Source organism: Apis mellifera, linkage group LG16, assembly GCF_003254395.2.
Source record: "Apis mellifera strain DH4 linkage group LG16, Amel_HAv3.1, whole genome shotgun sequence".
NCBI classification, from domain to species: Eukaryota; Metazoa; Arthropoda; class Insecta; order Hymenoptera; family Apidae; genus Apis; species Apis mellifera.
The window spans coordinates 1,778,633-1,806,575 of NC_037653.1; the positions used below are offsets into that span (position 1 = coordinate 1,778,633).

The 27,943-nt window shown below is 22.0% G+C and overlaps 3 protein-coding genes and 1 long non-coding RNA gene across 8 annotated transcripts in view; 2 read left to right on the forward strand and 2 right to left on the reverse strand.

Moving 5' to 3' along the window:
• Positions 1-3,363: 3,363 nt before the first annotated feature.
• LOC107965671 lies at positions 3,364-3,705 on the forward strand. Its single transcript, XR_001705900.2, has 2 exons — positions 3,364-3,492; positions 3,589-3,705. It is a non-coding gene; the product is annotated as an uncharacterized LOC107965671 (long non-coding RNA).
• Positions 3,706-6,653: 2,948 nt separating this feature from the next.
• Positions 6,654-11,823, forward strand: LOC726864. 3 transcript variants are annotated; one of them, XM_006557760.3, is made up of 6 exons: positions 6,654-6,748; positions 7,978-8,052; positions 9,050-9,130; positions 9,972-10,099; positions 11,151-11,306; positions 11,421-11,823. In XM_006557760.3, the coding sequence occupies exons 2-6, from the start codon at positions 7,995-7,997 to the stop codon at positions 11,637-11,639; spliced, it is 642 nt and encodes a 213-aa protein (XP_006557823.1). In that variant the 5' UTR covers positions 6,654-6,748; positions 7,978-7,994; the 3' UTR covers positions 11,640-11,823. The 3 variants fall into 3 exon arrangements, with proteins under 3 accessions (XP_006557823.1, XP_006557822.1, XP_016772640.1); XM_006557759.3 differs by lacking the exon at positions 6,654-6,748 and adding an exon at positions 6,749-6,822 and having other exon boundaries at positions 11,421-11,822; XM_016917151.2 differs by lacking the exon at positions 6,654-6,748 and adding an exon at positions 7,143-7,272.
• Positions 11,824-14,262: 2,439 nt separating this feature from the next.
• On the reverse strand, positions 14,263-21,988 carry LOC100576779. Its single transcript, XM_026445904.1, has 7 exons — positions 21,865-21,988; positions 19,637-19,838; positions 18,763-18,880; positions 18,546-18,700; positions 17,821-18,022; positions 17,279-17,361; positions 14,263-14,582 (listed from the first exon to the last, which is right to left on the reverse strand). The coding sequence occupies exons 1-7, from the start codon at positions 21,986-21,988 to the stop codon at positions 14,348-14,350; spliced, it is 1,119 nt and encodes a 372-aa protein (XP_026301689.1). The 3' UTR covers positions 14,263-14,347.
• A 3,421-nt stretch (positions 21,989-25,409) lies between these two features.
• The window catches only part of LOC726935 (cardioacceleratory peptide receptor), an 81,779-nt gene continuing 79,245 nt past the window's right edge, over positions 25,410-27,943 (reverse strand). For all 3 annotated transcript variants that reach the window (XM_001122652.4, XM_006557763.3, XM_016917134.1), the window contains one exon: positions 25,410-27,936. In XM_001122652.4, the coding sequence (XP_001122652.2) occupies positions 27,741-27,936 (196 nt within the window). In that variant the 3' untranslated portion in view covers positions 25,410-27,740. The remainder of the gene's footprint in view (positions 27,937-27,943) is intronic.

A 27,943-nucleotide genomic window follows, 5' to 3' on the forward strand; every position in this document is an offset into this window, starting at 1 on the left:
ATAATAGAAACTGTTAAAGAAAACATTTATATTTTAAAAAAATAATTATATTTAATAAAAATTAATTAATTATAAAAATAACTAATTTTTATTTAAAACCTTTAGCTAACCCTAAGCTTGCAAGTTTCTTTAAACGATTCAGATATTTTTCATCAATTAAAATTGATTATTATCAACTATCATCAATTAATCATCAAATATAATCATTAATAACTATCATCATCACCAAACTTAAGATAGTGATCTCGCATTATAATTTTGACTTTTTTGATTTTAAATATAGAATAGAAAACATTTTTTGAAGAGTCAAAATAATATACTTTAATTTTTCAAATATTAACATCTTTGTCAAAACTATATCAAAAACGCAATATGCTAGTGAGAGATGCTAGTGAATTTTTTTTGTGAAATTTTTATTCATTTGAATAACGATTCTACTTTATATTTGTATATTGTGTATTTTGTTTATATTTGATTATAGATGTTTAAAAATTTAAGAGTTAATTTTTGAAAATAAAATAAAAAATAAAAAAAATGAAAAATAAATATAGGTTAAGCAGTGATTCTCAAATCCAATAATATACAAACAGCAATTTATTTCATAAAAAGAATGTTTGCCTGTATATTTTTATTTTATTAATTTTTGATTATTAATAATTAAAAAACGAAACTGAAAATGCAATTTTATTATTCTTAACAATAATGATATATAAAAGATAAATATACTATATTCAACCAAATACAAAGATTATTTTGCGTTATATGTTATAAAAAAAATAAAATATTTTTAATTAAATATTATATTAAGAAATATAAAATATCGATAAATAATAAAAAATATAACAATTGTATAATATCATAAAAATAAATAAAAAATAATATTTTTAATTTATAATAAAACATTTACATTTATTTAAAATGTTTTATATTTAACATTATATCCTTGATCATTATTAGAAGTATAATACATAAATTACTATTCCTCTCCTGTCTTATAATATATATTAATTAATTACCAATGTTACTTCTTAATGAAAATAACATTGACACATTATATAACTAGTTAAAATTATTAGCTTAGATTTATTTTATTTATTTTATTATTTACTCAGATTTGGTATTTAAATTTATTCCTTTTCTATTTTTATTTTTATTTATTTTTTTGAATAATTAATTTATTTTTATTAATTAATTTATCAATATAATTAATTATATAAAATAATTAATTATTAATATTTACATTTTTATTTAGTTATTTGTATCATAATTAAAAATAATATTTTAATTATCTTAACTAAAATCTATATTTTAATTTATAATTATCAACAAAGCATTGACTATATCAATGTTATCCATTGCTGCCAACATATCTGCAATGTAAAATACAATAGTAAATAAGTTATAAGTGTTTTCTTTTGATAGTAATTTGAGCAATAGTAGACAAACTATCAATCTTATAGTTGACAAACTACTTCCAGTAATGGAAAATTTATGTCAATATTTAAGAAGCAATTTTAATTTTTTTTGCATCGGAGAAAAAGTTTTTCAAGTATGTTGCTTAATTAAATTAGAACTTGTTCGCACTGATCAAGTTTTATTATATGTATTTGTTGCTCTACTTCATCTTGCTATTCATTGAATTACAACTATATCAATATGTATACGAGAAAAGGATTTCTAAAAAGAAAAAAGATTCTCATTAAAAAGAGACTTTCTTGACTCTCGATTCCATCCGGATATATTGTGCAAATTTTAATAAGTTTCGTTACACTTTTTTCTGTGATTAAAAAACAACTTTTACATTAAGAAGCTAATTGATAATCGTATTAATATTAACGAATAAGAAAACGCTTAATTAATAATTATTAAAATTAATCATTATTTCAAATAAAAAAAAAATAATAAATGAGATAATTTGAGATAATTTTCAAATAATTTATTCATCAAATATTAGATTATTTTAAATAGTAATAAAAAAGAAAGATATCTAATAAATAATAAAGCTTTTTTTTTACACTAGAAATATAGATTTCATCAATTGAGAAGTACGTAAAAAGTATAAAAAGAAATAGGTTAGGTATCAGTTAAAAAATATAAAACGTACACTTATAATTAGACAAAAGAAGAATGGCTTTTGAGAATAAAAATTTTATTCGTAAAAAAAACCATTTCATCGCAAGAAAATATATTTTTATTTTCATAGTTGCAATCAAATAATGAATATGTAAGTATTCAAGTAAAATAATAAATATTAAAATAATTTATTTTCAAAATATATTATATTTTCATTATATTATATTTCAAATATTATTTAAAATAAAATAACAATAAATAAAAAGTAAAATAAAAAATCTATTTAAATAAGAATTTATTTTGATTCAATTATGATGATTATATATACAAATAAATAAATTAATAAATTGATTGCTCATCTATAAATATATTTTATTTAAAAATTAAATACATTTGAATTGTTCCATTTTATAAATTTTAATATTCAATATATTTAATATTTAATATTATTCAATACTTTAATATTGATTTTATGTTTTGCGAAAAAATTCGATCAAATTATATCGTAGTGTTTTCAAGTAAAAAAATTAATTGACTTATAATTCATTATGAATTAATATTATAATTTGTATTAATTAATTAGTTAATTAATATTATGTATTTTTATTAAGATTATGCATATCGATTTCAAATTCATTATTCTTGAATGAAACATACCGATCTGCTGACAGTTGTGCAACTAGATTGCATAAAATTCAACGATATCGTGAAACATGATACATAAAATGAAAGAAACTATATACCAATCATATATTTTATTTTGAATTCCATCAGTTGAAAGAATAAAAAAGGAGTAAAAATATTTTTCAGGTAGGATTTTAGAACTTATTCAGAAATTTTTATTTTAAATAAATTTATTTTTTATTCTTTTTGGAAAGTAATTATTTTTATATTATTCTTTTTATTTATTTTTATTCCAAAGAAAATATGTCTAAATAAAAAATTCTACTTTAAATTATTAAAAATAATTATTTTGTGCAATAATTAAAAAAAATATTTGCACACTTTTTTATTTATTATAGCTTTGATCTTTTAATTAATTAAATCAAAATATATTATATCATTTAATAATATTTTCATATATTATATATATATTCATATATATGAATATAAGAATATATGATTTTTATGATTTTTATATTATGCAAATGAAATGAAGAACATAAAAAACGTTTTATTATTTAATCATAAATAAAAAATAATATATGCTAATATTTTGTAGCACTAAAAATATTTCATATGATTACAAAACAAATATATTATTTCAAATAATACTTCAAGTAATGTCTCTTTTCAGGCATGCCCAGATCTAATAATAGGAAAAAAAAACAAGAATCTATCATTGAAAATAATAGATTATAAAACGAAATTTCACTTTTGTTGTTCAACCGAGCGAATATGTAATTTCCATCTTTTTCCGTAAGTCCTCAAACGAGAGCGAATTTACATCTCATATTTATATGTTTCTATAAAATCTCTTATAAACTGTTGTTAATTAAAAAATATTATTTTCAGAAAAAAAAATATTCTCAAGATACGTCAAAAAATTATTACTATTTCAAACGATATGATAATTTCAAGCGATAACTTTTATATAATTTTTGCGATAGAAATACTCAAGGTCTTGTTAAACGGCAAAAAAAAGAAATCGTAAATTCTTCTAATTATTATTTATCTTTACAGTTATATATATATGTAGAATAAGAATGTGTAAATTTAAAAAAAATTGAAGAAAATCATAAAATGGATAATTGAGATACGTCTAAAATACGTAGGCGAATTTCAAAACAGAAATTCCTTTCTACATTCTTTCCAGACATTGCAATGGATTATTAATTTAATTATACAATTCAATAAAGAACAGTATTACGCAATCAATATAATTATAAAAGTTTTTATGTCTTATGAATTCAATTAATAAATTGCGTTATTAAAACTAATTAAACAAATAATTTTGTTTTATATTTATAACATTCTGTTTTATATTTTATATTATAAAATTATAAATGTTAATATTATTTCTGGGATATTTTTAATTGATTCTAGAAGCTAAAATAAACATAAACCTTGATAAAATATTGGTTGAAGCTTATTTATTAAATTGTAATTTTTGCATATCAAATGAAAAAGAGACAAAAGCAAAATACATGAAATATAAAATAACAGAAATAGAAAGATTTCATTATATTTTCGTTCTCCTTCCTTTAACATTTAAATTATTCATTATTTAAATAATCAAATTATTTATTTTTTATTCATTTTTTTATCAACTTATACGTTTATTTTGCCTTGGTTTTTCAATATATTAAAATTACAGTCTGTATACATTAAAATTAATTTTCCTTGTAAGGTAATATATAAAAATTTTACTACTGATTGTATTTGTCATTTTGCAGTATATGTCAATCATATTTGAAGTATAAAATATGATTAATATATGAATATTATGCCAAAAAAAGTGTGAAAAAAACTGTGTAAAATAAAAGGAAAAATTTCAACTACATTATGTACAACATTGAAATATTTATATAGGACATTATTTTCATAATATTTTCTGCAAACTGAGGTGTCTTTTTATAACCATGTTGAAATAACTAGAACATGTTAAAAAACACTATGAAAAAGGTAAACAGTATAAAAAGTAATGTAGAAAAAATTTTAAATGCATTTATCTTTTCAAACCAAAATAATATATATTTTAATATAAATAATGTATAATGTATAAATAATATATACATGTTATTTATATAAATGTTATTTATACAAAGAAAAAATTAAGTTTTATATAATATATTTATGCAAATAATGACTTATTTATAATTATTTAGAATTAGATTTATCTAAATACTCTTTTTTTATTTCAGAAAATACTGGAGTAATTTTTAAAACATAGAGTTGTGAAGATTATTATTTTTCATCATTATTTAATTATTTAACTATTATGTACTAGATATTTAATTACAAATATCTAAAAATTTAAAGATGATTTTTCAATCCAGAATAAGATTAAAAATAAGAATAAAAGATTTATATACTTTCAATTTTGTTTTTACTTATTAATAATCAATAATCAATAAAAATAATACTGGATGAAATATTACATTATATTCTAAATAGTTTTAATAATTCAAAATAATTCTGAAATTTTAGAATAATTATTATGCATCTAAAATGAATATCAGTTTTTAACATTTTCATAGCATAAATTAATTAATCGGCTAATGATTAATAAAATTAAATAATATTAAAATATTCTATTAATATTACACAGTTTGTCTATCTAATTTTTAATTTACCTAATTTTTAATTGTTTAGAATTGTTTAATTGTTTAATTGTTTAAAATTAAATTGTTTATAATTTAATAAATAAGCAATATTTTTGTATATTAATTTTTATGTTAGTTTTAGTACCTAAAATTGATCTTCTAAAACTAAAGTCTCATATAATTTATATATTTTAATATCATGTTATATAAATATTTTAAAATAAATATTAAAATAATTTAAATTATAAAATATTTATATAATATTTATATAACTTAGAAAATATCTATCTATAATATATTAAAATCATACTATTGTATATGAAAGATTATTTAGATTAATAGATTAATATTAGATTAATCTATTTGCGAATAATATATCAAAAAAATAAGAAATAAAAAATAAAACTTCTTATGTTTCAATTAAATAGAAAAAATATTTCATTTACATTGAATCCAAGTATAACAATAGTAAAGATATAATCAAAATTTCATTTAAATAAAAATTAAAAATGCTGGATTAATTAAAAAAAAAAAGAACAAATTTTAACTTTAATTTTTTGTTAATTATTTACTTTTCTACAGATATTTTGTATTTAAGAAAAAATCAAAGTTAATCGTCTTAAATGTTTTTTATATATTAACTATAACTAGTTTTTTATATAATATAATAAGCAAAAATATATATATAAATATATATATATATATATATAAAATTATAAAATTATAATGTGGAAAATGCAAGTGCATATTAAATGAAATTTTCTATATAAAATAAAAATATAATATATTTTCTACATAATTCTATAATAATATTTATTTATAAAATTATTTTATAAATAATAGTCTTCTAATATTTGTTTTTATTTTTAATTTTTTCTTTTTTTAATGTAAAATAATACGAATACATTGTTTTTAAAAATTCCATTAAATGACAATGCAATATAATATGTAATGCTAATGTCGCACAGTTTGCCTATCTACAGGCAAACGTTTTTAATCCAAAATTAAATTGCTTATAACTTAATAAACAAGTTTTAATCGATATTTTCGTATAAAATTTCGATCTTTAGAATCGAAATCTTCCAAAGATCTTTCATGAATATATTATTCGTATAAATCATGTTTTTGTTTTCAATTCTATCTACATTAAAGTACAATATTTATTACTATTCAAATATCTTTAAATGGAGGGGATAACAAGGAAACGTAGAGAGAGTTCATCCTCGATCTATTGAGTCTCTTTGACCTCGATCCCCAATCCGACATCTCCTTTCACTCGAACACTTTTTTCGAGAGCTCTTTCTCGCACCGACTGTCGAGAAACGCGATTGCATTCGATCGCGCGCGCGACGTGCCATAGCTCAGCTCAAAGTCCCGTTACCTGCCAGACATTTAGATTTCACTTTCATGTAAGTACTAAGAGTCACAGATGTACGTCTAGTTGGTGAACATTTTCGCGCTCGTTGAGATCGATCGAGAATCAGTGAGTCGAGATCTTGCATCTTCCGAACGTTTGGATCGTTATTCTTTCTTTCCTTATTGATATTGATTTTCATTATGTGATAGTGTGTTCGAAAAAAAATAGAAATATTTTAATTTCATTAATTTTTTGATTAACATTGCCTCTGGAATTTCTACGAAAAATTTCAAACATATTGATCTTTGATTGAATCTTAAGAAAGAAAAGATTACCATCAGTGTTATTTTAATGTTGACAATAAAAAAAGTTCACGAAACCAATTACAGATGGCCCTCAAACAACGCGAAGTTAAAGATATTAATTTTCGGCATAAGTTGAGAGTCAATGTAAAATTGTGTGTTCATTGTATAATTTTCTTATAATAAAATAAATATAAAATGAATTAGAAAATTAGTTTAAGCAAATAGATTGTTTAAGCAAAATGTGAGAAAAAGAAAATATATTATCGTGCATGTATGTGTTAAATATAATTTATGATTTATAAACATTATGAAATTTGTTGGAAAAAAAATCTGTAACTAAATCTGCATTATTAAAATTCACATTGTTTGTGGGCCAATATAGTAATTTCTTCTCAAATTTAATCAGTTCGAAATTAATTATAAAAATAGTACAAAATTTTTAATCGTATAAGCTATTGAAGTTTTTTTAAATTTAACAATTCGAATTCACTTCCATGTTTTACTGACATTTTTTAGTACATAGGCGACAAGAAAAGTATTGAGTGAAAATAAGTGACAAGTGAAAGAAAAATGAGAGATATATTTAGATTTGCGATATCGATTCATTTATTTATTTTAAATTAATTTATTTATTTTATATTTATATATATTTTAATTTATTAGTGTCTTTTTTATCAATAAAATTACAAAAATATGATGATTTATCATAAAAAAAAATTAAAATTACGTTTTAATGCAAATAAAAATCTCGAATTTCCTAATTGCATATAATATTAATTATTACAATTAATTAATTTCAAGAATGTTGAATGTGGAAATAATAGATTGCGGCGATTAAAATAATTACTATCATTTATAATGTTATAATTTATTTTATTCCTAAATAAGATTTAAGAAATCATGATCGATAATTGAGGATTTTAATCAAAAGTGAAAGATTTACAGAATGAAAATCGTGTAATTTCCATGTGTGTAGGTCTATTTGATGGAAAAATGTCGAACATAACAAACGTATTAGTGAAATTGTGTATCCTGATGCTTCTTTATGAATGTAAGTGGTGATTATACATTACATATATTCCGTCCTTCGCCTATTTTCAACAGAAAGTAAAAAAACTGTTAATAAGTTTCGCATAAATTATTGATCATAATCTGTAGAAAAAAATATCTATAAATATTTATAAAAAAGTAGAAAAGTAATAGAGTATATTTGCAATAAATATTTAAATATGTCAATGTGCTTTATAGATTTTAATTAAATTTTTTTTTAAACACTTTGTTTAGCACATAACGAGAAAAATAAAAAATTTGGAAATTGGATACTGATAAAAAATTGTTACAAGGAAATTTTCTATATTATTATTATATTAAAAATTATTAACTCAGAAAATAATATTTTATTTAATTCAAACTCATTATAACTTATAAAAGTGACAGTTAAATAGGGATATAGATATTTTGAGAAATTTACATTTATTTTTACAATTAACGGTTTCTTTTAGAAAAGAAAGTTTTTACTGGTAGAAAACATAGAAAAAGCATTTCTGAATAAGATAGAAAACAGCGTTGACGTTTTCTTTTTTTGAAGTGTATCTTGACTTTCTAAAATTATGAGTGTGTCTTAAAAAATTAAAGTTTTAGTTTCAATTAGAGAAAGGAGATAATTTCGCAACAAACAAAAGGCAAAAATTATGACAATTAACTAGGCATATCCCATTCATAACCTATTTAACAAAATTGTAAATACATATTAAATCAAATACATAAGTTTCAATATAATTAAAAGAATATAAATTTCAAATTTGATCTATCTTTTCAGTTTAGTACTATAAATTTTTAAAAGAAAGATAAATAAAAATTAATAAATAATAATAAAAAGATTCATTCCAAAATAATTATTATGAAGTTATTAATAATGATTATTATATAAAGATTGATAATATGGTAAAAATCTTCGTTGAAAAATAAGTCTAAATAATAAATAATAACATAATAATAGACGTAAATAATAGACATAGTAATAGAAACATTATTATTAATTGTTTCAGGTGCAACATGTCTCGTTATCCCGGAAGAGTTGCCAACAATACTTTCGTTGATATATTCCAACATTCCACCAATCAAGAAAGGTAACGAGATTAAATTACAACTTGCTCATGTCTAGCTATTTTCAAATATAAAATGAAAATAAAACATTCTCAGGCATGATTTGCATTGAGAACGTTTTATCGTCGTCACGCGAATACATACCACTTTCACTGACCAGTCGTGTTTCGCTTTTTCAAGCTTATTTCTAGTATACTCTCTCTAGATTTTATTAAAACTATCTTATTTAATATTCTAAAACATTCAAGAAAACTGAATTTCTATTTTTTTTGCACTTATTAAGAAAAACAGGTTAGATCAACTTTATATACTTCTATAAACAATATTAAGAATCTTCTGAAAAGGTAAAAAACATAGAAATATAGAAAATTAAAATATTGAAAATATTTGAAAATATTCAGATATTTCAATACAGTTTGAAATATTAAAATAATGATAAATAAAAATTTTAATTAAAGAGAATAATATACACACACATATATATATATATATATATACACACACACACAGAATTTATTGTTTGAATGTATTGATATAATATTCGTGATATATGGTTGATTGTAGATGCCAAATATATAAAAAGATGTTTATTGAAATTTACTTATTAAATTATAATTAATTTAAGATTATATTATATGAAATGAGAGAGAAACACAATAATTTCATTTAATTTAATGTGAATTTAAATTGCTTATAATTTAAATAAATAAAATTTAATTAATATTTTTTATTATTGACTTTTACTTTGACATCTAGAATCGATTTTCTAAAATCGAATTCAATACGAATATAAATGTTAATATACTGCAGATAAATACAAGTTGTAAACTCGGTTAATTAAAATTGTTTTATTTATGCCAATAGGTACCGATTCGAGGATAGGCATTGGTTTCCGGCTTGGCGAGCATGCAGATTTCCAAATGTTATTTGAATTAGGACCACAAATGGAAACTGAACCCATTGGTAATACAGATACTAAAAGACGTCGAGATGTGAGTATTTTTTCAACAAATAATCGGTAATTATCGATAATTGTGTATATAATTAATTCTCATCCATTCTTCATTTTCGCAACTTAATGTGTTCCTCATCTGTCAAATTGACATAATGTCAAAGACATCAATGAAATGAAAATCAACGTTCATCAATTTTCGCTAACAATACATTTTAATATCATTAAAATTGGTAAGGTGTTCTTTTTTATTCATACGTATTCATAGAATGGCTCATGAAAATATTTGAACATTTTCTTATTATAATATTTAATATTTATAATATTTTAATGAATCATTTTTTATTTTTAATGAAATTTTGTGTATATGAAGCAATTTTTTTTAATATGAATATTGTTTAACAAAAATGAAATCAACGCTCAAAGAACTTTTTTAACATTTTTTAAAATTCTGTATTCTTAATGACTTAGGATAAAATTTTAAATTACATGATGTTCAAATTCAATTTTCTATTATTTTATCTCATTCAAATAGAATTTTATTTAAAACATAGAAAGATATTAAAACTCGTTTATTTTAACTATTCAAAATAATTTTTCATTGGAAAAATTTTTTTCCATATATTTGCACCTATTATATTCTCATTAAAATCAAAATTTTTTTAACTGAATTTTTCTATAAAATAGTATTTTTATGAGCCACCATATATTACGTAACTAAGAAACTTTTGTTATTTTTTTTATGATAAAAAATATAATAAATAATATAATATAAAATATAATATAAAATAAAAAATTCTGCATTATGAAATCTACAATATTATTCTATAAATAATTAGTAAAATTTAAAATTGGATAGATATTTATAATTATACATTTTTGTGCATATTTATTACATTTAGTTTTTTATATTTTTCTTTTCCATTGTAAAAAATAAAATTTAACTATAAATTAACTAATAAATTAACAAAATTTTCTTGATTACTTGATAATTACTTTATTTGATTAATTTTTAATTAATTGATAATTAAATAATTATTTTATGTTTAAATATATAATTCATTTGTTACAATTTTACTATCTTCATACAGGCGATGCTCAGCGCAGCAGTAAAAGGAGACCTGGGTCCATTAGCTCAAGCGGTGGCTAAATATCAATTGGAAAGTAAATTGCGGAAAGAATTGGAAAAATTAGATATGATGGAAAAGAAGTTAAAAGTGGTTACATCGGAAAACGATAATAAGAAAGTAAATTCAAATAATTCTTTCTTCTACCTCATTCTTGACAAGATATAAATTCTTGAAAATTGAAAAAAAAAATTAAAAGAAAAATATAATAATCGTATCTTCTGTTTCTTTAAGACTACAGGCAATGAATGGTTAACGAAGTGGAGCAAAGAAATGACAAAATCAACCGAGGATCAAGCATCTGTGGAACATATTTCAAGCGAAAAGAACAAATCATTTGTAGAAACTCAAAGAATAGGACGACCTCCAGAATTAAATAGCAATAAAAGTACTATTTCTGATTTAAAGAAATTATATAAATCGCAAAGTGCCATAGAAGAAAAAGAAAACTGAAAAACTTATTTATAAAATATTAGGAAATATATTTTTTTAGATATTTGCATTTAATAAAAATAATGAATAAGTATATTTATACTTATTCATTATTATATTTATATAAGTATAGTGAAAGTAAATAGTGAAAAGCATTATTTTTATAAAGGAGTTCAACCAAACAATTGCCAATTACATGTTAACTCATAAAAGTTTTCTTCTCATACATAAGAAAGTAATAAAACTATTGGATTTTTGTTTTATGCAATAATATATAAAAATATATAAATGAATAATAATTATAATAATTTATACTTCATTTAATAATTATTTTTTTTGAGATGAGAAAGATAATAATCGAAATATTATTATTAATTTTTAATTAAAAATTTTAATAATCACATTTGATTGATAAGACACAAAATCAATTTTATTCAATAATAAAATTGTGTTCATTCTTATTTATTTAATATGTTTTACACATACATATATCTTGTAAGGAACATAATAATATAAAATAATATTATTAATGATGAGATTAATGTTTTTTTAAAATCTTTTTACATATTTTATTCTTCTCTTTTAAACAAAATTTTAAAATAATAAAATTGATGATTTACGCATTTGCTATTTGTTTGTAGTTTTAAATTTTTTTTAAAAAATAAAATAGGTAATAAAAAATATTATGTGAAAAAAAATCAACATTTTGATATTTCGATTTTACTATGAAAATAGATATTTTGTCGCATTGCGTATGAAATTTATGCATATAAAAGAAATGATTCTAAATATTTCTTTCATCAAGGAAGTATCGAGTAATTATTTAGCAGTAGCATAAATAATAACAAAAAATAAATATAATAAAAAAAGGATGAATTATAAAAAACACTAAATAAATAATTTTGAAAATTTATTGCATAATTGCTATACATTTTTATATGATGATTTACATTTTGAATATAAAATTTATAATTATTAATATTAAATTGTAGCAAAATATTTTGAATGAAATAAAATTATTTTCAAAAAATTTGTTAAAACTATTATAAATAATGTTATATTTTGAGCAATAGAGCATTGAGAGCTAAAATATTATTGATGAATTTCATTGTATAATTATATTATTATATAATTATTATATATTATTATTATATAATAATATATAATAATTATATAATTATTATATAATTATATATATTATTATATAATTATATTATTTATATTATATTGAAAAATAATATAAAATATTAATTTTCATATTGCTTTTCTTTAACCCGAGTATTGTAGAATACATTATTTTTAATATTTTAACATTATTTGAACATTATTTTTAATATTTCAAATTTTTAATAAATGAAAATTTCGTTAACTATTTATTTATTTTATATTTAATCATTCATATAATTTCTACGAGCCATAATAAGTCATAAAAAAACATAAAAATGTAAAAATACCATGAATTTTTATGTGATCGATATTTAGAATATATAATAAAGTTTTATAAAATATTGGATTTATTGAGTTCACTATCGATGATTATATATAAAAAAGTTTAACATTTAAACAAGAATTGATAATTAAAGAGCATTATCAAATTCTTTCCTGTTGATAATAATGTATGACAAGTTTGATCACAAAAGATAGCGCCACAAGTTAAATACTACAAAAAATTAATTTATAAAAAATTAATTTTACATGTAAATATATTTTATATGCACATATCTACAGTGATCCCTAAATTCCTAAGAAAAAGCATTGCAATTGCAAAAGCACATTCTGTGTTGAATTAATATTTATTATTGATCTCCAATATTTTGTTATAAGATTTTATAGTTTTATAAAGATTTCTATATTATCGACTTAATAATGAGCAATAGATATAAAATAAACAAAAAACAATATTATTCATCAACACAAGAATCATAGATACAGATATAAAAGATATTTAATTTGTGCCGATAATTCTTGATCCCTATTTTGATATATAAAGATTTCTCTATTATCATATAAAGAATTTTCTTCTATTAACAACCGAAATTAAACTAAAGAATAAGAAAATGGAAATCTATACTGTTAATTAAATCGATATCTTGGAAATTATTTTTGAAGTAAAAGTTTTGTCAATATATAATATATAATATTGCAAAATATCTGAAATAAACAGGTAAGAATCAAAATGAAAGATTATGTAAAATAAAATTTAAAATAAAAAATCGTTTATAATATAATGTTAATTAGATACGATAAAGAACATATGAATCAAAAATTGATAAAGTCACGTATATATTGTTTGAATTTTATCACACAGTATCAATCAGACACAAAAAAAAATCTATGAAAAAAAATTTAATTTAAATATTTAAATATTGTAAAAATTTAAATATTCAAATTGTTTCAATATTTTTAAAATTATTTTAAAGATGTTTGTTTTTGATTAATCGATGGTAACATTTCAACAGTCGATAATATAGAAAATATAAATATACATATTATCATATGTATTATTACATATATTAGAAAAATAATTATTTTTTTCATAAATATTTTTCTTGTAAGATTTGTATACATATTGTACGATTAAATAGTGATTAAAATAATAAAAAATAATTATTTAACGAAATTAAAACTTAGTTTGTCCTTAAAATTTTTTTTATATGTACAAATTTATGATTTTTCATTTTCAATAAAAGATTTTGATGTTATAAAAGACTTTTATATAAAGTCACCAGTTACCGTTTTATTTCTTTCGTATAACCTGTCTGATCTTTTGCGGATCTCGAAGTCTTCTCACGAGGAGTAGATTGATGAGAGCAACAATGTGCTGTTTTCTCCGAACAGCAACTTTTCGATTTTGGTTTCTGCTTACTTTTCCCATTTATTCGTCGAATAATTTCTTCAATAAATCTTTGATCTTTCTCATTTAATTCAGCTGCCAAAATGTTCCTTTGACATCCCTCTTGTCCCCTGTAATTACAAGTCAAACAGTCCTTTTATAAAAGAAATATTGATGTCTCTTCCAAGAAATAAAATACTCCGAAAGGCTGCATTAATTGATGTTCATATTTAACCTATTAACTTTCTTCGCTAAATTTTCATTAATATGCTAAAATATTTAAAATTTTTTTATAATAAACGATAATTATTTTAATTTTTTGTAATTATAACAGATAATAACAGATGTAATATATATGATATAAGAGCAAATATTTTGCATAAGTTGATATTCAGAATAATTAAAAAATAATTTTTATTCTGAGAGCACTTTTCACAGATCCACTTTTAAGAAATATTTTCGAAAAGTAATTTTCAAGAATTTTGTTGTAATATTTTTATATAAGGGAAGGGATTAAAAAAAGAGATTAAATACTGATCATAAATATTTGGATAGATAAGATTCTTTTATATTTGTAAAATAATTTATGATAATATATAAATAATATTAGTTAAATAGATTATAAATTGTAGATTCTTATTTTATAATTTTATTTATAATTTATGTTTATTTGAATTCATTTTCTTCATTTATGCAACTTGGTGAAAAAATTGATTTGTATTTTTGATGTAATGTAATATTTAGTGCAAGAATAAATATCAAATCATATTTTTTATTTGTAAAATTGATTATAAGATGTGAATATTTAATATCAATACAATTCTGCATAAGATTTTCGACATAATATATATATATATATATATATATAATATATACATAATATACATAATACCGTATATATAATCTACAATTTATAATTTAATAATTTATATTTTATTAATTAATTAATATCATTGATTAGGAAATTATTACAACAAAAAAACTCTCTTATCCATGATACAAATTCAATAGAATTTTTGTACTTATCATTAACACCAAAATTATCATCTTATAATACAGATTTAAATATAAATATACATCTACATATACAGAATCATATATTATATATATGTACAGTTATGTTTCTATTTGAATAATTTAAATATTAATTTAGTTTAAAAGTACTTATAATACTATTTATAATTCTAATTTTGTAATTGCAAAAATTGTAACAGTCAATTTAATTTGTTTAATAATTCTAATTAATTTATTTTTAAAGAACAGACGAGTCAAATTAGATAAATATAGAATTAACTTTTTTTTAACTACAAAAAAAAATAGAATAATTGATTTTTCAACTTCAACAACAAACAAGTTAATAAATAAATAAAAATTTAAATAGAAATTTATTTTTATCGAAAAGTGATAAGAAAATGAATTGTGCAATACTTTTAGTAACAAATATTAAATTTTTGAAACATACCAAAAAATGTAATTTCAATCGATAATATATATAAGGTGGCAAAATTATTTTAATAAAATTAAAAAAAAAAATGATAAAAAAAGAATTATAAAATAAAGCATAAAAAATTATTTATTTCTTGTGTTAACTTTTTTACTTACATATAAATTGATAATAATAGTTTATTTCTTTTTATAATATCATAAATTTAATTTTAAAATTTTTTAAAATAATTAGTTTACTATATTAAAATAATTTTTCTTTCTTTCTTTTAATTGTTTCTCTTTCAAAATATATAGATAACTTATGATTATTTTTTTTAACTTATTTTAATTTTTCATTAACCAATTAAATAATTTTCATTATCCAATTTTACCATTTAAAATTTATAATCAGATATATTAAAATTTAATTTAACATCATGATTTTTGAGATATTATAAATAAAAGATTTTTTTTGGAAGAAGAAATAACAAAAAAATATTACACAGAATGATAAAATTTCTAAAACCGATTCTAATGTAACCAATTGAATTTAAATATATAAATTCCATTATATTTATAGACAATAATATATATCACAATTTTTCTACATAAATTATAAAAATGATAAAGAAAAATAAAGCTATTTATTATGTTAATTAATTATTACGTATATTACTATTATTTACTGTAAATTATTATATTATATTTATAAAAATTATATTATTTATTACGTAAAACACGAAATTAATTATTAAGAAATTAATATTTTAATTTTCGGATCACGTTATATAGCTATATACGTATATCATAATTTTTTAATTCACAGAAATTATCATAAAAAGTAAATAAATAATTAAATTACTATTGTATTTCTCATGCAAGATTTGACCACAAGTATTAAAGAATTATTGTCTTAAAATTACGTTATACGTATAGAAAATTACTATTGCACGTAGGAAGAGACAAGCGAAGGGAAATCTTCGGCTGTCTGGCGTAAAGAGAAAAGCTCGCTCTTCTCGTTACGAAGAAGTGACATTCTCGACGGTACATTCCGGAGAACGTTTCGCTAATGAAACGACTAAAATGCGGAGAGTGTAACCCGCTTTAACCGATAAGGATTACTATACTATGTTATATTCTCTGATAAAAAGTGAGAATGACTCTATGCCGTGCGATTTTTTTTTTTTACTCGCTTTTTCCTGTTCATGCTCTGTTTATTATTCTAATGAATATTTCTGTTCGTTTCTTCTTTATTTTTTTTATCTTATTGCATCACGTTATTTCAAGAAATTAATTGTCAGAAGTTCTCGACATTAAAAGAAACTGAAGTTGTAATTGAAATTTAACGAGTATAAAATTGTGTCTACTCTCGATATAAGAGAAATAAAGTGATATTGTTCACCTTTGGTAATTGTACAGTTTTGCGATTAATTTGTTCAGGTACAAGTTGTCCTTCTGTAACGACTTCAATTCTGATTCCTTTTCCTGAAATTGAATTAAATATTGATTGATTATTTCCAATTATTAATCGTATATACAATGTTTTTGTATTACATAAAAATTCTAAATTTTTAATTAATTTATTTATCATATGAATATGAATAATATAATATGAATAAATATTGTTTTTAGAATATTAATCATATAGAAGATATAAAACTATATATGTGATACATGATCATTATTACCAACTATATTTTATATTTATATTCAATAAATTTATATTTATACTTATTTATCCATTTCTTATTTTTATTTTTAAAATTATTTATTATTACGTTCAATTTCATTTCAATCAGAAAAATTTTATCAATATGTCAATGAAATTTTTATGAAGAAAGAAATAAAAATTAAATAAATTATAACGTATAAATCATGATGTGAATTTATACATAATTTACAGATCATGAATAACATACATTTAATGAATCTTAACACCATTACCAATAATGTATTTGTTGCAACTTTGAGTTCTTCGTTGCGTGTTTCTGAAAGATGACGAGCTGTGATCGTCTCTGTGGTTAATCTTGTCAACTGTTGCCTATAATTATGTTCTCGTTCCATCGCCTTATCCCATGCTTCCTCTCGTGCGATTATGGTATCTCGAAGAGTTTGCATATCCTTTTCCAATACTTCTAATTCTGATCTATTGCAATCATATCATTTTAAAAATGTGAACACTTGAATAATGATTATCAGTGAAACAGTACTGGCATTATAGCATTAATTATACTTGGATATATGCACTTAGATATTTATTTTACTTATCTTTTCATACAATTCTTTAATTATTTTATTATTTTCTCACTTTTCAAATATTCGAATTATTATATTTTTCTATAAGCATAAAAATATATTTTGTTAATTTTTGATATTAAAATTATACTTGGAATTAATCTATTGTTATATATATTATTAAAATTATAAATATTGAGAATTGCACAATTGTTCTTGGCAATTATTTTTTTATTAATAATACTACGTTCAAAATAAAAAATTACTCAAACAATTCAAAATGTAAATAACTCTTGAAATATATTTCCACTATATGAACATTATTTGAAACTAATTGTTCCATCTTTCCTTTAGTATACCTTGTTGAATTGTTTGAACAAATGCACTGTTGAATACAAAAAGAAGAATAATGACATAAAAGATAACATATTTACTTTGTAATTGTGACAGTAGGAGGTTGTTTCTCACAACTTTCCAATTTCCTTTGACAACCCATGCATACTGCCCAGACTTGCACTCCACGATCAGCCTTATGTATGATATTCGTAGTCGATGTTTCGGTATTTCTACCCATTGACATTTGTCTTTTCTGAAAGATCATACTGAAATGTAATTTCTAGAAGAAATCAAACCGCTTTTAGACATTCGTACTCCATCTTCTGCTTCTTTCTTCATCTCCTCAATCTTCGATCTTTCAAAATCGAGCTCCTCTCGAAGCAACGTCAGCCTCTTCTCTAATCTTTTTATCTCATTCCGTTCTTCCTTCAATCTAACAAAAGAAGAATAGTTAGGATCGAAAATTATTCAACGCTATTTTCTCTCGGAAAAAAAATATTGCTATTTAGTAATAAAATACGAAAAAAATCAAGAAACATTCGTCTTCTTTTTTGAGTAGATTTTAAAATAAAGATTTAATTATATTGTTTTAATATAAAAATAATTGTCAATCAATTCAAATATATTTAATGATTTCCAGATTATTTCATTAAATTAATTAATCATTAAAAATCATCGCAAAATTAATCATTTCTTAACCTCGAATTAAATTCATTTACTCATAATTACAAATGTTTATATATTTATAAGAAATGTAAAAAAATTTATAAGACATAATATGCAAAAATATATAAAATATCTAAAATAAAATATTTATTACGATAATAGAGAACGAATTAAATATTTATTTAACTTCCGTTTCTTTAATTGTAATGCATAAACATCCACAATCATAACTTAATAAATAAACTTTAATCGATATTTGTATTAATTTTTACATTTATTTTGATCTTTAGACTGTTAATATTCTATATAATAAAATTAATGTTGAAAATCTCTCGAAGAATAGAGAAAATTTATAGTCAATAATGTGAATAATGACGAAGCAGAAGAGAACGTATTCTTGTGTTTTTCGATTTTTTCCTTTCTTTTTTTCTTTTCTTTTTTTTCAACCAATTCGTGTATTCAGATGCAAGCCAGAAGAATATTGATTAAGATTTGTCCATTGTCCGCGTATTAATATACTCACTGAGCCGTGAGGGCTTTGTTCTCGGTGATAAGATTTTGATTACGCGTCTGCATCACAATATTGCTGTCCTCGAGGAATTTCATTTTCGTTTGTATCTTCTCCATCATGGTCGCGTCCCCATGTTTTGCTGTCTCCTGTTTATAAGTCGGTGCAGTCCTTCCTGCTTGTAATCGAGTATCTCCATAAGATGGTTCACCTCTTCCTAACAAAATGAAAATTTTTAATATATCATATATTTAAAAAATTTTTAAATAGAATCGTGCATAACACGATACTGCTATAAAGTGTTAGAAGAAATTACATCTTTTTTTTGAGGTTATGTTACGAGTTATTTCATTAATTCAATTATTCATCATTATTAAATTAATTATTTTTCGTATAATTAATTATAATATGGATCATTATAATTTTACTATAGATAGTTTCTTGTTAAAAGCAATGTGTTCGAAAAAGCATTTTAAAAATTATACTATGTTCTAAAAATTATTGCAACTTCATAAGAACGTTTGAACTTCAATAATCAAATTATGAAACATCATCATATAATAATATAATATATACGATTAGAAAAAAATTTTTAAATAACATTGTTAAATTTTTATTATAAATACAAAAGATATGTACGATTTAATAGAAATCTATGTTTGTATGATTTTTTGAGGTTAATGTTTAAACTTCAAACGTTAATGAATTCTATAATATATATTATCATTAATGAGATTCATTTATAACCAAAACTTTCAATTAAGAATTAAAAATATATCCATAACTTAATAAAAACTTACGTTTGTACCTTTTTGAAGTATAATAAATTTAAAAAATTAATGGACTCTGTATATCACGATGAATAATATTTCTAATTCTTTATAATAAAATTTTCAATTAAAGTTGTCATAAATCAAAAAAAACTTTTATTAATCACGTCAAAAGCAGCATATATGAAAAAATATTTTAAATACTATGATATATCACATAAATAATCGATAATGGAAATATAAGCAACACATACAGTGGTTGACATCGAGATATTTAAAGTCAAACGGATTATTCTTTTCACAATGCATACATGCTTACGCATTTTTAGTATTCTTATATCTGCACCCACAAAGAGAGGCGCTCGCATCGTGAATTTTTTTTTAAGTGAAAACTTTATTAATTATTTTACCTGATGTCGGAGTTTCCTTGAATCCTTCGTGATTTCCTTGAAACTCTAACTCTCTCCATCCTGTGGTACAATAACCTAAGATTGCAAATTGCAAGAATGAAATAATCAATTCAAGTGTAATATATTTTTCATATTAATAATAATTTTATTATTTTGAATGTAACAGAATTAAGCAAATTGATTATCGAAGGTAAGCATAATAATTGTAATCATTAATCTAGTAATTTGATCAATTAATTTATAATCATTTGAATACTTGATATGTATATTTATTATAGTAATAAAAATAAAATACAGAGAAAGTCTGATGTAGCTTAAATAATATATAATTGAAATAGTTACAATTATAAATTTCTAAAAGATTGAAAAATTATTTTATATCTTTAGTTTCAATCTTTAATTCTTATTCTATATAATAATAAATATACTAAAAGTATATATAAAGATTAAATAAATTGTTTGAAATGAAAATTATATTAAAAATTATAGATTGCATTTACATATTATAGTAAATACACACTCTTTATTCTAAATATATTTCCAAAATATATTAATAATAAAATGTATTATTTTTAAAAAAATGTACATATTTCAAAAATATGTACATACAATATGATTACAAATCATATTAAAAATAAATAAATTGATTCAATCAATCAAAAGTATAATTATCTACGATCAATGATTATTAAATTAATTAAAACTTTTAATTATAATAATTATGATTAGTTTATTATAAAAGAAAAATTTATAAAAAATACTCTCAAAAATTTTATTATTATATATTACTATTAACTCTCTCGAGGATTTTAAATTTATTACAATTTTTTCTAACAAGATAATAATCCCATTTTGAAAATTCAGATTCAATTTTAACCTATTTATCGTACTTCGTGCGATTGTAACGTATCAAATTTGCCAGAACCATTATAAAACTCGTCTCGAAAGAGTTAAATTATTAATCAAAGATTTTTTTTTTTTTTCTCATTTAAACTTTGGAACAAAATTGATCGATGCTTACGTAATGAATTGGCTGCCTCGGACACGAAGTCACGATACATACCGTTTCTATAATTGTCGGATCGCGGTGTATATTGCGGAGGTAAATTGTAACGGTTACTGTATTGGCCATCGAAGTAACTTCTCTCCTTCGATGGATTTGATTGCTGATAATGTACACAAGACATGTTGTTCAGAGATTCTCGGCGATTGTACTATTGTCGATAAATAAAAGGGGTGTTAGAGGGGTGTTTGAAATTGTGGATCAGCAGGTCCACTGCGACCTGGATCATCAAGAAATGATGATTTCTTTTCTTTCCTTTTTTTGCTTTTACATAATATCGTGAGAGGTATTTTTTTTAAAAAGTAGAAGGAAAAGAAATGTTTCACGAACGAAAGACAACGATCCTGATACTCTGAAATTTTCCCTGATTGCCTCGAGTAATCGCTAGTTGCTCGTTATTTGTTTCATTTTATTAAGTTAATTATATGCAAAAATTATATTCGAAAATTTATATTTTTATTGCATAATTATGCAAGAGACAAATTCGAACTTTGTTTCTTTTGCTTAGAATATTTATATATTGAAGTTTATTATGAAAATATATATTTAATAGAAATGATAAAATAATATTAGATTATATTTTTATAAAAATACTTATAAATAAGAAATTTGTGGTAAAATAATTGAAAATAATAATTTAAAATACTAATATTTAAAAAAAAAAGTATAAGTTTTAATTTCTTCTTAATCGATATAACACATTTTAAATAGTGAAAAAAAAAAATGAAAAATTTTCAAGTTTTGGTTTTAATCTTTTCATGTTTGTGCTATTAGACGATGCGTGAGATTCTGTACCTTCGTTCGAATAAAAATTTTAAAGAAAGGATAAATTTTCCTTTTTACTGAAATACTTTGCGAGACGAATATATTTTATCGAATATTTGTTGATAACTTTATGCAACTTTTTTTACGATATAAGCAAAATGAAAGCGGATGAAAATTTATAAAAGTGTGTCTTGAGAACTTGTCAGTTATAATGACGTTAAAGATATTACGTCTTGTTTTACTTTGAACTGATGTTACCTGGAAACGTGAGATTCTTGAAAATTTTTCGCTTTTTTTTTTTTCCATTATTTAAAATTTATCTTTTGTATCAATTTATCAACGTTCTTGAAATTTTAATTAAATCGCGTATGAAGTGTGCAATTTCACAATTCAGTGAAATTATTTAAAATTTATAATGTATAATTAAATATGAAATAATAATATTGGATGTGAATTTAAAGATCGAATTTAAATGCAAGTTGAATGTTTATATATAACTATATATAAAATTGAATATTTATAATGTTATTAATATATTAATATAAATTGTTTTATCAATTGGAATTTTCATGAATATAAAAAAAAAATAACCAGTGACAATTAATTAAATATTTTAATTATAATAAGATATATTTGTTGAATTAAATTTTGATTTTTACAAGAAAAGAATCCTTTTGGAAAAAAATTAATGAAAATTCACCAATGAAAGTTAATAAAATATTTATTTTGAGTTGAAAAATAAATTTAAACAAAATTAATTTTTTTATTTATAACTTTTTATAAACAATTTTACCAGACGATGGTGAAAATAAAAAGAAACAACTTTTATCTGAGAAAAGTTTTTTTATATTTTTTATAATGTTCAAGTAAAGAAAAATAGTCGAATTTTTAGGGGTTGATTTCATCCGCTTAAAATAATTTTGGATAGAAAAAGAAAAAATTGATTTTATAATTTTTTGAATTTTCAGATTGGGGATTTTTTCTTGTTAGTAAAATTGTAAAATTTTATACTTTATTGTTCGAATGAATCTTATGAATAATTGAATTGTTTTATCTGCAAATTGTAAAGCTCTCTCTAATTTTGATTTTAATCTTTTACTGATGTATGACGTATTTTACTTATGACATACTGACGTATTTTATATCAAATATAAATAATTTGTACATGTATTTTACAACATGACGATTAAAAAAAAGACGATTTAAAAAAAGAAAGAAAATTTAATATCAATAACGATTTTCCTTTTTATTCAAATATTTTGTAAAACGCTATATTTTATCGAATATTTTTTTGATAATTTTATGTAACTTTTTGTCTTCTTCGAAAAAACTTGTCAGCTATATATAACATTAAAGATATAAAAATTGATAAATTTAAAATTTAAATGATTTTTATAACTCAATATTTTTGCCTATCTAAAAGTTATAATGTAATTGTGAAATAAAAAGTAATAAAAAATAATGATGCTTTATCATTTATTTTTGATTTCACAATTTCGGAAATAATCTTGCTCTTGTCTGCCTTTTTTTTTAAGAAAACTTGTTTGCAACTTGTCGTACGAGATATAGTTCAAAGTTAAAAATGTATTAAAATTAATTATGTTTCGCGGAATCGTCGTTGCAAATCGTTTCGAGCGAGTAAATAAGAGACGATGTAAAGGATCGTTTCGAGGCATCCCTCTCTTTATCGTGGCGCCACCATGCCGTTGAATTTTATAACCGGTACAAGCATAGGCCGTAAAAGGAAATGGAGAAACGCGAAGAAATTTTATTTCGCACAGTGGCGGCCTTCCTTCCGCGTGATTTGTCCGTTTGTGCGTGGGTCTGCCCTCGTAAAGAATTTACGAGTTCGAGACGTGGGCGAAATTACGTAAAATGAGTGGAAGAGAGAAAGGGAGAGAGAAAAAGGAGAACAAAAGGGGAGAGTGTTTGAAGACAAATTAGCAGGTAAATTAGAAGTAGACTTAATTGTATCGATCATGAACTAGGTTATATCACGAGTTTTAAATGTTGTTTCAAATACTTAAACACGGTAATTGGACATTTAGAGCAATCAGAAATGAGAGATAACATTGTTTCCGTTAAGATTGATCGTAATTTTACATATTATTTGGTTAAGTGTAAACAGACATTGGATTTGATTTGAAATTTTTTAGGTTAGGAAATATATCATTGATTTATATAGAGTAAATACAGCGAAAGAAAAAGATTTATGAATTTGCAATTATCGAAGAGAGAAACTTTTGTAATTATCTAAAAGAAATATTAATAGAAAAAAAATATTACGAACAAAAGAGAAAACTTTGAGATTTTAATCAAAAGAGATCAAGGAGATATTGTTTCTTAGAAAAATTAATAAAGAAAAAGATTTGATTTAAAAAATTCAGAGATTTTGCAATTATCGATTCGATATAATAACGACTCTAATGTAATAATAATAAACGATAATTTTTTTTTCATATATTAAATAAATAAATAAATACAATTATATTCTTTTTTGATTTTATTTTAATCAGAAAAATATCACAAATATATCGATAAAAATTGAATCGGGAACAATTGCAATTTGAGTTTGAATTGGGTTACATTCTCACAATTTCATACAGTTTTTCAATGTTAAAAGTTAGATATGAAAATAAAAAATTGAAGATAAATTTTTTTACTTACGTCAAAAATTGATTTTGCACTTATTTGTGCAATTGTAAAAATAAATAAATAAATAAATAAATAAATTATTAAATTATCTGAAAATAAGGAGTTAAAAAAATATATTAATATTCTTATATCGTGGACGAATTTATTCGATAATATGTACAAATTCTTTAATGATGAAAATATAAATATATGGTAACATATTCCTTTTTTAAATAAAATATACAATAAATAAAGAATAAAACGAGTTTTAAAAAACAATTTCATCTATATTACTCTTTAAACATAACTTATATTAGAGTACGATTTAATTTGAACACGCGATACGCAGTACGAAAGTTGAAATAACTCGATTAAATTCTCCGTTCAATTTCATCGACGATCGAATCTTTGTACGAGAAAATCCCTTTTATCGTTGAACTTTCGATTTCACTTAATAGAGTTCGTAGATATACTATAAAGGTTATTCGGTGTCATTTAGAGATACAAAGGTGAATATGCTGTACAATTGCGATGTTCCGCATCGATCGAGTCGAGAAAAATATTGGGCATCGATTTATCGTTCTCGTAGATCGCTCGCAAAATTACCCTTCCCGAGGGCAGGGACATTTTCGCGACGATCACGAGCAAATGGAATACATGAATATATTACACATTTATGATTACACGTATGTGTCTGCTTATACAAGGTGGTTTGATAACTTTGACTATCTAACTTTTATCATCTGTAGATAAAATGATAAAATTTGATGAAGTTTTTATTATTTCTTTTTTTTTGGAATATTTTCGTTAAAAAAAATAATTCTAGAAAATACTATTTAGGATTTTTTTGATATATGAAATAGGTATCTTATACTTATTAATGGTAATGATTATCAGTGATAAATGTATTTCAATAAATATTGAAAAATAATAAAATGCTACATGAAAAATTTTTACTAAGAAAGATAAGAACAATGATCAAATTGCTTCTCAATTTATTCGTTTCACAGGCACTAAGGATTTTTTAAGAATTGATAAATTGATAATAAATTGTTTATTTAACATTTATTTATTTTATTGTAATTACATTATCATATTTTATCATATTTTGGTATCCAGGTTATTCTTTCACGTATAAAAAAATTATTATATACATATTATAGTTCCATGCTATAGATACAACTTTCGTAAAGAAATATATGAGATATTTAAGGTAACGGAAGTTATTGAACCACCCTGTATTTGTATGTATATGTATATGCTTACGTTACATACGTACAGTATATAGACACATATGTGTATATGATGTACACATGAAGCTGATGTTCGCTATGTATATATGTACATATATGTATATTTTGAGCGTATCATTTTCCACGTAAATTGATCGATTCGCCAGGCTAATGTTCCCTCCATCCTCCTAAATGTTTGAAACAGCTTCATCAAAGTAAAATTTATTCAACAAGTCGATAATTCGAGTTGTACTTCTTTACTTTTCGTATGTCATTATTAATAAATTATTTATATTTGCTATTTCAGTTTTAAAATTTTATATAACAATCTTTGATTTTAACCTTCTTACGATATCGCATATAATCAATGTAATGCTTCAATTAATCGTTAAATGAATATATTTCCGTTCGGTAAAACAGATCTTAAACTTTAATGCATTATATTTTTATAAAAACATCGATTCTATTATGAATAATTGACAAAAAAAAGATTTGATTCTGAAAGAATTAATTAGAGGATGAAAGAAACATACACCACGATCAAATTCGCTTTAAATACTGATCATGTAATGTGAGCATAAAAAACTTATTTTATTCATATTTTTCTCCTAAATCATGACTTTAATATTAATTATGTACGTTGGTAAAATGTAAAACGTTGGTGTTGTTCAGTAGTTGCTTGTACGTACAGAGCGATAAGAAGTCGCGAATAACGTTCGGGCAATATCGTGAAACTTCGGTCAACATTCGGATAGCCGAAATCGGCAATATTCGGCTAGTTTCGGGCAATATCGAGAAGCTTTAGATAAAAAGCAGGCGTAACAGGCCCAAAGCTTAACTTTTAAACAATCGCTCGGCTAGTTTTGTTATTAATTTTACCCTCAGCATCTCTTTTGGTTAACCGCAAGTTTCTTTATCTGCAAAATGGCAGGCTAAACAGCACTGATATTAAGGTATAGTTTGTACTGTAACAGAGAGTTCCAATCTCTTTTCGTAATTTTTCGTATACCTGAGACAGAAAAAAAAAAATGGATAAACGATCGAAAAGAAAATTTCAGAAATCCACGTCTACGAGAAAGATAGACGGAGCATTGATAATTTTTGGTGACATATAACAATACTCGTAGTCTCTTCGTCGAAGCTCAAAAGGAGCTCACTTTTTTTTCGATGAAAGAATTCTATGCAGATTTAAGTTGTATCTCACTCAAGAAAACGCGATCAGGTTTCTTTTTCATCGTCCATTTATTACACCAGTGACACCATAACTCGTTTCCTAGATGTAGAATGTAACATGGCGATGTGACCGCTTCTTCTCGAAGATTGAGCCGTTAAAGATGTCGTCACTGTCGTCCTTGTGCTACTGTTTGGAGCACCAGTGCCGAAACAATGATGTGGATTCGTCGCACACCATCCAGAAACCCATGATATCACTTGTGCATTTCTGTTGA